This window comes from Crocodylus siamensis, chromosome 2 (genome assembly GCF_052110815.1).
Source record: "Crocodylus siamensis isolate JL-2025a chromosome 2, ASM5211081v1, whole genome shotgun sequence".
Taxonomy (NCBI): domain Eukaryota; kingdom Metazoa; phylum Chordata; order Crocodylia; family Crocodylidae; genus Crocodylus; species Crocodylus siamensis.
Window position 1 is genome coordinate 244,049,655 of NC_143396.1, and position 13,560 is coordinate 244,063,214.

The 13,560-nt window shown below is 39.1% G+C and overlaps 1 protein-coding gene across 4 annotated transcripts in view; it reads right to left on the minus strand.

Moving 5' to 3' along the window:
- Positions 1-13,560, minus strand: part of PRKD1 (protein kinase D1) — a 277,704-nt gene that overhangs the window by 56,253 nt on the left and 207,891 nt on the right. For 3 of the 4 annotated variants that reach the window (XR_016440336.1, XM_090033538.1, XM_090033536.1), the window contains exon 5: positions 9,334-9,357. The exons of the other annotated variant lie outside the window; for it this stretch is intronic. Coding sequence is in view for 2 of the 3 variants with exons in the window: in XM_090033538.1 (XP_089889664.1) it covers positions 9,334-9,357 (24 nt within the window). In the remaining variant the exon portion in view is untranslated. The remainder of the gene's footprint in view (positions 1-9,333; positions 9,358-13,560) is intronic. 4 annotated transcript variants of the gene reach the window in all.

Here is a 13,560-nt window from a genome sequence, read left to right on the forward strand (position 1 = left end):
TTTTACTTAAACCAGTTAAGTCTGATATTACATCCATCCAGGCTTATCTTATATCAATTTCAGCCCTTTTGAAAGCAATTTATCTGCACTGAACTTCTGCTGTGTTACAGATTTGAATCGGTTTCTGATCACTGAGACTGGTTTGTGTGTAATTTCTGGCTCTAGCCCTTCAGTTACTTTAGGAATTGAAATGGATTAAGCAGGTCTGTCAGGCAGGCAAGAAGAGATGACTCCTTTTAAAGGGCTGATCACTACTAATGCAATAATAGCCAAGGATGACTTTTTAATCCACAATTCTTATATTTTGAACTGTAAGCTCAGCACAGCTGTCCCACAATAACTGGAGCTGGTTCTTACTTCTAACATAATTTAAAAGTACCCTTAAGGAAAGGAAGGGGAACTACCCTATTTTTCACAGAGTAACCTATCTTGCAGTTGATTCAGTCTTTTAGAAATGACAGTGAAAGCCAGGATCCTGTCTATTAGGCACCTACTTCTTGAGCTGTTGTGTTTGGTTTGTTTGAGAGAGAAATTATTTTTTCCTGGTTGCCAGCCACATTTCTGACTCAACAAGTTTGGATACTTCCCAGGAAATGATTGCTTAACTAGATTACACCATGGAAACTAGAGCAGCCAGTTCTGCTCCAAACACCAAACAGTCCAACATAATAATTTCCCAAGCAAGGTAATACTTTTAATAGGTTGGTATTATGTTTCAGGTGGCTTTAGGTGACACAAAGACATGTGCACCCTCATTTAACAGTCAGTACATTAAACTGAGTCAGTGAAATTGAATTGAAAGAGTAATAATTGAATAATGAGTATATAAAAACTATACGCTACTAATTGATGAGCTGCACTAAAGCAGTTGGAATACATCTGTAAGCCTGCAGAAGGGATGCAACCAATATACAGAAGGCTTTTTGTGCATTGTTAAAGTTAGTACATGCTGTAAGCAGTCACATATTAAGGGTTAATACTCTCTCTAACATGCACAGGTCTAACCTGTTGCGAGAGACCTGGTGAGCAGGGGCATGGCTAGGAGCTGTCATGTCTGTTCTGTGCTTGCACAGTGCAGGCTAATTCAGGCAGTAGGTTTGAGCATTGGAAAGGGGAGGCGGGGACATGACAATCCGGGTGGCAGAGAGGGCCCCTATGCTCCTGCTACCGGAGGACCACAAATTGCTGATATTAGCCTTGTGAAGAAGACTGACATTACTGAAGCATGAGCTGGCTAACACCAGTGAAGATAATACCTCATCTGAAGAAGATTATTTCTGAGATACTCAGGGTGAAGTTAATGCTACTCTTAGACCACACGCAGTGTGGAATGTTAAGTGGTATTAAAATCAGAACATACTGTGAGCAGTTGCACGCTGACTGTTAATACTGTTTCTTGCCTGCACACCTCTGACTTGGCGCTAGAGGACTGGCTAGGACACCTGGGCTCTATTCCTGGTCTGGTTGGGAGTGCTGGGAGCCATGCATCCTGGGATGTTTCATAGTTTCATAGTTTCTAGGGTCGGAAGGGACCTCAGCAGATCATCAAGTATGACCCCCTGCAATGGCAGGAAAAAGTACTGGGGTCAAACAACCCCAGCAAGGTGATTATCAAGCCTCCTCTTAAAGACCCCCAGGGTAGGAGCCAGCACCACTTCTCTTGGAAGTTGGTTCCAGATCCTAGCCGCCCTGACAGTGAAGTAGAGCCTCCTGATATCTAGCCTAAATCTACCCTCTGCCAGCTTGTGACTGTTATTTCTAGTCACTCCTGGCAGTGCTCGGGGGAACAGGGACGCCCCCAGTGCCTGCTAGTCCCCTCTGACTAGTTTGTAACAGGCCACTAGATCCCCCTTCAGCCTTCTCTTGTGGAGGCTAAACAGGTTCAGGTCCCATAGCCTGTCCTCATAGGGCCTGTCCTGCTGCCCTCTGATCATGCGAGTGGCCCTCCTCTGGACCCTCTCCACGTTGTCCACATCCCTCCTGAAGTCCAGCATGCAGAACTGGATGCAGTACTCCAGCTGCAGCCTGACCAGTGCCGCATAGAGGAGGATCACCTCCTTGGACCTGCTTGAGATGCATCTGTGGATGCATGACAAGGTGTGGTTGGCCTTCCTGACTACATCCTCACACTGCCGGCCCATGTTCATTTTGGCATCAATAGTGACTCCGAGATCCTTTTCTGCCTCTGCACTGATGAGAAGGGAGTTCCCTAGACTGTAGGTATGGTGCTGGTTCTTCCTCCCCAGGTGCAACACCTTGCACTTGTCAGTGTTGAATCCCATCCTATTCTCATCCGCCCACCCCTGTAAACTGTCTAGGTCTGATTGCAGCCTATTCCTCCTGTCTGGCGTGCCCACATCCCCCCACATCTTAGTGTCGTCAGCAAATTTGAACAGGGTGCTTTTTACCTCCTCATCCAAGTCACCGATGAAGATGTTGAACAGTGCGGCCTGAGGACCAAGTCCTGGGGGACCCCGCTGCCCACATCCTTCCAGGTCGAAAATGACCCATCCACCACCACTCTCTGGGTGCGGCCCCCCAGCCAGTTGCGACCCATTTGACTGTGTAGGTGTCGACACCACAGTCCTCTAGTTTTTTAATGAGAATGGGATGAGAGACAGTGTTGAAGGCCTTCCGAAAGTCCAGAAAGACTATGTCCACTGCTACCCCTGCATCTAAGGATTTTGTGACCTGGTCATAGAAGGCCACCAGGTTGGTCTGATGAGACCTGCCTCTAATGAACCCAGGTTGGTTGCCCCTAAGCATAATCTCCCCTGCTGGCCCCTCGTGGACATGTGTCAGGATGATTCTCTCAAAAAGCTTACCCAGGATCAAGGTAAGACTATTTGGCCTATAGTTTCCTGGGTCCTCCTTCCTCCCTTTTTTGAAGATGGGAAACACGTTGACCCTCTTCCAGTCCTCTGGCACCACACCAGAGCACCACAAGTGCTCGTAAAGCCATGTCAGGGGTCCCACAATGACCTCAGCTAATTGCTGTTGAGGGACAGCAAATTGCTTTTTTAATATTATGGAACAGACTGAAGTTACCCTAACATGAGTTAGGTAGCACAAGCCAGAGTTAATCCTCACTTGAAGTGGAATAATTTTGAGATGCTCAGAAGACACTTAGTATAAGTTAATGTGCTTAACATGTGGACACTCACAAATTAAGTGGCATTAGTATGGTCTAAATGTAACATGTAACTTCACCCTGAGCAGGTACTTACCTCATTTAATTTGCCTTAATGTGTGAATATTCCTGTTTTAAGAATATTAACACATTTGAAAGGTAACATGTAACTACACTCTCAGCCAATCTCATTGCCTGGGAGATGCTGAACCTGAAGCTTCCTCTAAGCACACATGTGTGTACACACAGAGACATACACAGAGTCTATACTATATTCAGGCCCTACCCAGACATCGTCCTCTCCCCTGAATATAATTGTGTGTGTGTGTGTGCACGCTCTTCCCCTTAGCACCTCTCTGTGTCAGTGTGAGACCTAAGATCTGGATCTGTGGTCTGACCCACTATGGCACGTTTTATGCCCTCATATTCTAAAGATGGGAAATGGCCTCTAAAACCAACTGCTCAGAAGTGCCTAAAATTTACAAGAGACTCTTAGATAACAGAACATCCCTAAAACTGCCTTAAGACTCTTGATAAATATCACATGAACTGAAAAACTTCATATTTTCTTAGTCAGAAAAGAAATGGCTTGTTTTTGATATCTGATTGTTCATGCTACTTTAAAAATAAAGTAAAAATAAAGGGCAGAATTTTGTTCTTATTTGTTCTTGTGCAGACACACTTATGTCAACAGTTGTACTAGAAACAAATGTCACACGACATGTATTAACTCTTCAATTCCATTCATGAAGAGGCTGTGTTGTTTGTGGCTTTTTTTTTTTTACTTTTGCATGGCAAAATTGAAGTAAATATATGAAATACAAAATACATATAAAATTATTCCTAGCCATTTATATTGATAATGAGATTCAGCCAAAGGCATCCAATCTAACCAAAGAACTAAACCAGTTCAATATATTATTTTTATCTCCTCACTGTTCTGTGCATTTAAAAAAAAATAAACTGCTAACTTCTAATACATTAATTTGTGCAGAAGAGAACAAAGTTCCTAATGAAAAATAATTAGTTGCATTACCTGTTATTTCTTATGATCAGGGATACCTGCAGCAATATCTACTTCCTTCATATACACAATTGATCTGTGAATATCTGACAGAATTGGTATCAAATGAGGCTATATATATATCTCTACAGGAACCACTTGAGTTTTTACGCAGTCAAAATATTGGTTTTCTTTATATGAGAACTAAAGCACTGTTATGAATTTGTACTCAAGCTAAGCATACTGAAATACAGCATGATAAGATGACTTAAAATTCGGCTACTTTATACATAATTGACTGCTCTGTACTTTACAACCCTTCTCTTTAAGTATATAGCATGATTTAATCATGCAAGGACTAAGAAGGATAACTAAAGTCTTCATAGCACTTAAATGAATGCATCAAAGAACTCACCACAGTACAATCTGTTAACATGAAACCATCTTCACATGGAAATTATTACATATCCTACACCCTCTGCTCAGACATCAATGCCAGCAAACTCTGCTTTAAATGCTCTGCCCATACCCCATCTCATTTTTGGAAGTAATAACAAACAATTGCTATCTTTCAACAGCATTTATGTGACTATTCACACTTTTCAAACAGAGATTTGGGGATTTCCTAGCACAAAAGCTTTATGTTGTGCAAAGGATTTGCTAAAGACTGCAGACATTATACTAAATTAGGTGATCTAAAAATAATTTCAATGCCAAATTCCCTATCTGATGAATCATGATTCAACTGAAGTCTGATAGCTTCTTTTCATAGAGTTGAATGGGGTAGATCAAAACTAGTACTATTATGGGGCCTTGGTACACACCACAAAATTGGCCTTTAAAGTGGCTTAAATGCCTTTTTGTACCACTTTAATGACGTGGTTGTTTACACTGTCAGCAGGGTATTGCGCTTTAATGGAGCAGCTGTTTACACTGTTAGCGGCATATTGCTCTTTAAATGACTTTGGGATGTAGCAAAATAAAACACCTCTGCGGTATTTTAGTTTGCTACCTTACAGCTGTGGAGTGAAGCACCAAGCCCTGCACATGCAGGCAGCCAGGCGGCAGTCTATGGAGGCAGGCTCTATTAAAGGAAAAAAAAAAAGCAGCAAGCCTGATCTTTTTTTTTTCCTCCCCAGAGCCTACCTGCCTGCCAGAGCTGCATGGGTGCCCGATGCTTCCCAGTGCAGTTGTGGGGCAAGGGAGGCGGTGCTTCCCTCCATGGCTGCTGTGCCTCTACAGGACTGACTGGGGCCAGATGCCTGCGGGTGGGTGCCGCCTTGGAAGCCACCACAGAGGGAAGCACCGGCCCTCCTGCAGCTCAGGGACCACTTGGCCTGCTGGCAGCTTGCCCCCCCACCCCCACCAGAAAGGCACATAACCCTTGTGTGCATGCCACAGGTGTTTACTTTGGTTTAGTTCTCCCTAAGTTGAAGTGGTATTTTTAAAAAATAACTGCTTCAATTTAGGGAATATTAAACCAAAGTAAACCCCCGTGGAGTGTAAAAGCAGGCATGGAGTCTGCATGGGTACTGAATAATCACACACAAACAGGGAGCATCAACACATGCATATTACTTTGCAGCAATAAACTCCAGCACATATTGTACCACAGTTTATTGCTCCTGTGTGCTGTGTTTACATGTGCGCCCAGAACTGCAGCATGTTGAACTAGGTCAAAGCAGCCCCAGCTGGTGGGGGCTCAGAGAGGGCTACTCTCACTTGGATGCTTCAGTGCAGAGGTTAGCTGTCAGGCAACCCCCCCACTGAAGCACCCTCATGGCCCAGCCAGCCCCATCAGTGTCTACACATATGTTGCTGCAGAGTAAAAAACTCTGCGATATGATACTACTTTTATTTACAAGTAACTACCTGTGCCAGAGTTTATTGGTTTACTCCAGCCTAATTGTCCTGTAGATGTAGATGATGAGACGTTTACGGAGGAGTTAATTAGTAAATCTAGTCAATGTCTCGTGTAGATGCACCCACATTGTATTTCATATCAGGACTGGGCATGAACAGATTGAATGATGGGTGAAAACCAATAGTCAAGAAATAACATTCAGAAAACTCACCCTTGGATATTTGGAGGAAATTAATGGAAAAAAAAGTGCAAAATAGCATGATCTTAATCTATGAGTTCTATTCAGAGGTTGGATAATTTTTACTTTTCTCTGCTTAATTATGACCTACTTTTATTATTAAATTTCTTCATATAGGAGTATAACAGGAAAAAAGGTTTAAGGACTACTCTATATCTCACCATAAAGAAAGAAAGGGTGGTTATAACTGTACTGGATGTAATCACAATCTGTAAGCTCCCTGAATTGCAACTGAAACCCTATTTCGAAGCAGTGCTTAGAGTAGGAAGAGAAATGCAGTAAAGGTCATTGACTTCTAGAGCTGAAAAAAAAAGAATGAGAAGGCTTGGCCAGCAATTTTCTTTGAAAGAATGAATCATTTAAACACTTAGACACTGTGACAATGGGGAACCTAAGAACTTATACAGATAAAATCTAGTAGGGTAGGAGCAGCTCTACTCAAAGGAGACTGTGTTCTCCATTCTTTCATATTCTAACTCATATTGATTCTTTCATGTTATAATTTAATTGCATAACACGCAGGCCTTGCTGAACAATATTCCTTAGAGAAAAGAAAGATACATTTGAACACAGCTTTATTTGTGATCCTCTGGAAAGGTCTTTTATTGGCTCATGGGTTCTAATATCACATGTCAACAAGTACCGAATTTAACCTGAATACAATTTTTCTTTTATTATGCTTTTGCAATTTTAGCAAAAATTAAGAGTAGAATCAGTATAATATCTGATGTACTCCCTAATGTTTTAAAGGGAGGTAGACTTTATAATCTAGGTTTTTTTTCATTTACCTATGATGATCAGTTCATACAGTAACAAAAGTAGTACCATATCCAGGAAACTTTGTAGGCTATAAGCCATTTAATATTCTCCTTCTCCAATGATGCCTTGTTTGGTTTTTTTTTATATTTAGCCAAGAACAGAATAACTATATCTCTCTGTCAACTGTAATTTACTATACCATATTTCACATCAATAGTATTCTGGAGAGCAATTCGAGTCTCATACCATTTGGGCTTTCATAAATTAAAAATAAATGAATTGTCATCTAGGAAACTACAAGGTAAAAGCTTAGGGTTTCTTTGTTTGTTTATAAATTTCAAATCTACAAAGGAGATAACTCAGCATTGTGGTTATTTTATTATCAATGAACAAGTGCCAACACAATTCATAGATTAATTAAATATTAGTTTTATCCCATGTCCCACAAATTTAAATTTTTAGCATGAGTCCATGAAACTGGCAAAGGACCCATTTTTATGCCAACATGAACTATATATTTCTATTTTATTCAGTTACTCACTTATGTGTCAAAGGCTCTGTCTTTTTTTTAAGGCTAACAATAGCCAAAATAGCAGACCTAAATCCATGTAGGTTTAGGTGGAGCCACATCTGGTTCATGTACAGTCTTATAGTGTCAAACTGGTTTACCATAGAATCATAGAAAATTAGGGTTAGATGACCTCAGAAGGTCAGCTAGTTCAACCCTGTGCTCTAAGCAAGGCCATCTCCAACTAGATCATTCCAACCAGGCCTCAAAAACCTCCAGGGATGGAGATTCCATCACCTCTCTTGGCAACCCATTCCAGTGCTTTACCACCCTCCTAGTGAGAGAGTTTTTCCTAATATCCAGCCTAAATGTCCTGTGTTGCAACTTGAGAACATTGGTCCTTGTTCTGTCATCTGCCATCACTGAGAACAGTCTAGCTCCATCTCCTTTAGAACCACTCTTCAGGTAGTTGAAGGCTGCTATTAAATCCCCTCTCGGTCTTCTCTTCTACATACTAAATAAGCCCAGTTCACTCAGCTTCTCCTCAGAAGTAATGTGTCCAAGCCCCCTAACATTTTTGTTGTCCTCTGCTGAACTCTCTCCAACTTGTCCACATCCTTTCTGTAGTGGGGGCCCAAACTTGGACACAGTACTCCAGATGTGTCCTCACTAGTGCAGAATAGATGGGAATAATTACTTCCCCATATCTGCTGGCAATGCTTCTACTAATGCAGCTCAGTATGCTGTTAGTCTTTTTGGCAACAAGGGTACAGTGTTAGCACATATCCAGCTTATTGTCCACTGTAACTACCAGGTCCTTTTCTGCAGACCTGCTGCTTAGCCATTTGGTCCCAAGCCTGTAGCGGCATATGGGATTCTTCTGTCTTACGTGCAGGGCTTTGCACTTGTCCTTGATGAACCTCATGAGATTTCTTTTGGCCCAATCCTCCAATTTGTCTAGGTTACTCTAAATCCTAGCCCTACCCTACAGTATACCTACTACCCACCCCCCAGTTTGGTTTCATTTGCAAACTTGCTGAGGGTGCCCTCCATTCCATCTCCCAGATCATTAATGAAGATATTGAACAAACTGAATACAGATGAAGTTAAAAGCTTCACCATATTTTCTGGTTTACTCAAACTCTTTGACCCCTATAAAGATACCAAATTTTGGACTAAGTTTTAAAATACAGTTCTATTCTGAAAAAAAATCAACTGTAATGTGTTATGGTGTACCAAATGTATTCTTGCTCAATTATGTCCAGATTGAATTTGTTTAGGTTCAGAGTAAAATTTGGGTTAGGTATTTTAGACAGTTCCAAGCTTACACATTTCCAGAAATCTGAAAGCAAAACTGAGTTTCTCCTTCATGGATCCCACCACCAATAAAAAAAACCTATACACTCTAAGTAACACTCTAAGTAATGCCATTTGCTCAATACCAGTTGAATATAAAGGTGCCATTTTTCATATCTTTTCAAAGCAGAACTAAATAAGGCTTTTAATTAGTTTTGTTTCTTATAAACATAGACATGGCACAAATGTAAGCTGTAACCGCTAACTCTAACATTGAGTGGAGGTACATTTTAAAGTATAACCCTAATTCTGAACTGTGTGGCTGACCACTCACTCTCTAAAGGACAAATCTAATCTTTGGAACTAAATACACCCTTGGATTCTGAAGAACATATGACTCTGAAGAACACATACATCTGAATAAACTCCTGTGTGTTTTAAGAGTACTTCTAACTGATGTTAAATAAAAGTTGCTGGATTTCTAACAATCTATTCTTGATAGTATGATAGACAGCAGAGTAAATTTAGTACATACCTCATAGCCAGGGCTGACAGGGGACTGAGACAGGAAGTTGGAAAGAGGAAAAAGGAGAGCAAAGAATTGGGGGTGGGGGGAGGGGGAGGGAGAGACAGAAAACAATGTTATTTTTGAAGTAAGCATGGATGTTTTATCATTTTACACTAAGAGACTAACATATAGTAGAATATAAAAACAAAAATAATTATATTTTCAAATCGAGTTACTATTCAAAGGACTCTAGGTTATATAACCTATTCTAAGATTTTCATATTCTTGTCATTTCTGTTTGGGTAATAGAATGAAAAAAAATGTTTAGATATGTAGGGCTAGATCTTTTAAGTTGCATTTAAAAGTAGCCTACAATAAACTGTGAATTCAAATAATTTAAATGCCTTATGAGATGATGTTGATGCAAGTACCCACACATTGGGAAATTAAGGATCTCTCAGAGATCAGAATGTATTTGCAATGTTTTATATGTTTAAAATGCAGTGGCAAAAGGACAAGTAAAACATCATGGTGTGGCTCCATATTTATCATGTTTCTAAGATTTCCATGGCAAATATATTTATTTTACAAGAAAAAAGACATTCTTTCCATCTAATAGTTGTGTAAACAAAGTTTACTATCTCTGACTAAAGCTGCTCTCTTTCTGGTCCACATAACTCCAATAATAAAGATTCTGAAATCATTACTTAGTTAACGATTCTGTTTATAACACATTTCCAGGAAGCCTCTCTCCCATTCAGCTCCGTTGGCTCTTCAGTAAAATGTAGTTACATTTTTGTTGATCAGCAAAGTAAGCAGAACTGACTGAACAAACTTTCTCAGTAAAAAATGCTGTCTTAATTCTTTCACTGCTACCAACAAGAAGAGGAGGAACCCTAGGCAAGGCTCTTGAGAAATTAAGCCAACTGAATTTGATTGAGAACAAAGTATTAGAGACAATGTTGAATGTTCTGTGAAAATAAATTATGCTACCATTTTCTGTAGACCTGCAGCCACAGTTTTTCATATATACATTTTATGCATGCATTTTTCTCACACAAATCTGAGCATGCAAAAATATGGAGTTTTACATCCATGTTAGATATTTATATACCTGTTTTTTGTGTTCAAATTATTTATCTTATTTTAACAGTCTCCACATATGGTCTGCATGAAATAGAAAAATTCAGTCTGTGGTCAGCATTTAAGGGTACATGCAAACATTCGTTGCACCCAGTCTAGGGTTAGTTAGGTGACTAGATTGAGAGGCAGCCAGTCTGTTCAACTGGGAGTGGAGTGGACAGCCCAAGGCAAATTACTTTTGGTGGGGGTAGAGGCTTGTGGGATTTGGGGGCTTTGGCAGGTCCATGGAGGGTCTGGTGAGTCTACAATAGGGTAGCCGGGGGGGGATAAAAATAGCCCAGTCAGGGTTGAAGGGAGTAAGAACTGCATAGTTCTGGTCTTTTCTAAGCCCCTGGCCTATGTCTAAATGGGTACAGGAGTTTGCTAGATCAGGTTACCTCCTTTGTAGCTCAGGTAATCCCTTAAATTAGTTCACCTTCTGAGATGAACTAATTTAGATCAAGCATGCCATTTTATGCCTGATATGTGCCCTGTGAGTGCCTGCCCAAGTATAGGTCAATCTAAATGTAAAGCTCTTATGTATCCTAAATGCCTCCAACATTAATCCATACAAAGTAAATCTTATCATTTAATTAAAAAACCAACAAAATAAGTATAATTAAGAACCTGGAAAGGCAAAGGTTATACAGCAGTTAAAATCACCTGTTTCTTTAAAGACAATCCTAACTTGATCTAACTGACCAATTACTGCTGTCCCATCCAGACCTATTTTTATGAGCTTGATATTACACCTATAGAAATAAAAGGCATTTGGCCTGTTGAAAATACTGGTCCAGAATGGAGTCTTTATGGTTACGTTTATATGCTGGTGATTCAATTCCATGTAATAATAAAAATAAATTATAAGTTCTTTGCGACTGCACCTTCCATTGTGTTGGTAGAACACCTAGAATAACATAGCCTAATCCCTTTGGTTGCTGCCACAATATAAAGTAAAGTAAAACTTATCTCAGAAACACTGCAGAAGAAATTAATCCAAACAAGGCATTTGAATGAGAATAAAGAATGATATTTATGTACATAAAAAAGAAGAAAGCAGGAAAAATTGCTCAAGTAAAAACTAGGGATCTTCTTCAACATAGTTTTACCTCTGTAAGAAAAGGAAAATCAGAAAGTTATTCATTTAATTTTTCAGTGTTAAGCTTGTGGCCTGCTAGTCGCTACAATTTTTTTTCACTTTCCCCACATGCATGTCCTACATATATGACATTCTGAATAACTTTTGTAAGAAAAGGACAGCCTGATAGAAGTTAGTGATTGCTAAAGAAAAAAAATAGAGAAAATTATATATACACTGTCATTTGGCATGAAGCCTATCACATTTCTCCACTGTGATGGTCACACTGATGACTCTGACTCTTCCAGAGGATTAAAAAATATTAAATAGCAGGGCAATGTGTTACTAATATAGGCCACACCTTGTGACCCAGTAGGCACCATGGGCCAGTGATAGTGGGCACAGGCTGCAGTGATAAAGAACAGCCCTTTGCAGAGCCTGGAGAAGCCAGAGGTAGTTGGTGCCATTAGAAAAACCCAAACCAATTCAAGCAGCTGGGGACTGGTGCATCCTTAGTAAAATGCGAACCAGGTTGGGCCTTTGCAGGACTTGCAATCCTTTTGCAAGCTGGATCCAACGTATGGGCAAAAGGTGCTGACCCTTGTTAAATAATGTTGCAGATGCTACCTATTGAATGTTTTAATGAGAATCCTGAAAGCTAAAGTATACCATGACTAGAACATAGTGAGTAATGGCAGCCTTGCAATCTCTGACCAAAAATTTAAAGTATTGTAGGTTGGCCACCAAACTCAAATTAGATGATAATTTTGAGTCATTACTTAACTGAGCTGCATTTAGACTGATGGACTAAATGTCAAAGGCTCAGTGTTCTGTCACTAATCATGTGATCCATCATGCCTCCCAAAATTATTTGTAATGAGTATCATAAATAACAATCATTCAAGATGTAGTTAGACACAAATAAAAATGAAAAACTGTTCTACACTTTCCACCATATGGTAGGTATTCAAAATTCAGCCTCAGGGTTGCACAACAAACACGTATTAATGCTTTTCTATCTGTTCTGGAGAAGCATCTTATCTTTTTAAATCCATATTGTCTCTTTTGGCAGTATCATGGCTTGGAGCAATGTTAAGCTGTTTAACATTTCAATAACATGGCAGTAATCATTTTTAATCATAGTTCTGGAAACAGAGCAGTGCCAAACTGCTTCTTAATTTTATTTTTATTGATATTTATTTTATTGATATAGTTACAATCATAATTATCATACATATCAAAAATACATTTTTCAGAACCACAAAAATCTGTAGAAGGATTTTTCTTGGTTGTTTTTTTGCAAAATTTGAGTACCCAGTTTTATTTTAACTAGCATTCCATTAAAAATAACATATTTATAATGTTCACCTGAATTCCTAAGTATCTTAAGGCTAATGATAATTAGTAGTATCAGTGCATAATCAGAGCTCATAGATGGTTTTGCTTGTAATTCAATGTCTTTTGTCATTTGCAATAAAATTGTTATGGCATGTCAGGTTTAATAAAACTAACATGTTAACTGAGAAGAAAACATGACATAGATTGTTCTCATCTGCTTCCACATTCTTTCTTTTGTTTTTAAATTGCAACGGTTTTAAACTTTTATTTACGATTAGGTACATTTCTGTGTGCACATTATAGCTTCTTAGCTATTAAAATATATTTGTTGCAACTTAAATATACAAATTTGCAAATATTTCTAGGACAAAGAATATATAGCAACACAACTTATTCTAATAATTAACATGTTGGTCTTAGAAAAGCCATTTCTGAGGTGAATAATCACAATTAACATATTTACTACAAGCTGCAATTTAAGCAAAGAGTGGGCAACTCACCTGGGAACTTCCTTCACGTTATCAGTTTAAGTCAGACTCTCAGAGCTATTAAATCATTAGTTTTCTATTTATAATTAAAAAACATATTAGCTTCAAGATATATTCTAAATAAAAAGAAACCAAAACTATACCCTCTTTTCTATTGCCATTGCTCATCTTTTTTTCAAGGTAAAGATTTCTCATTTAAAAGCAGGCATGTTTAGGTATGAAGTAACT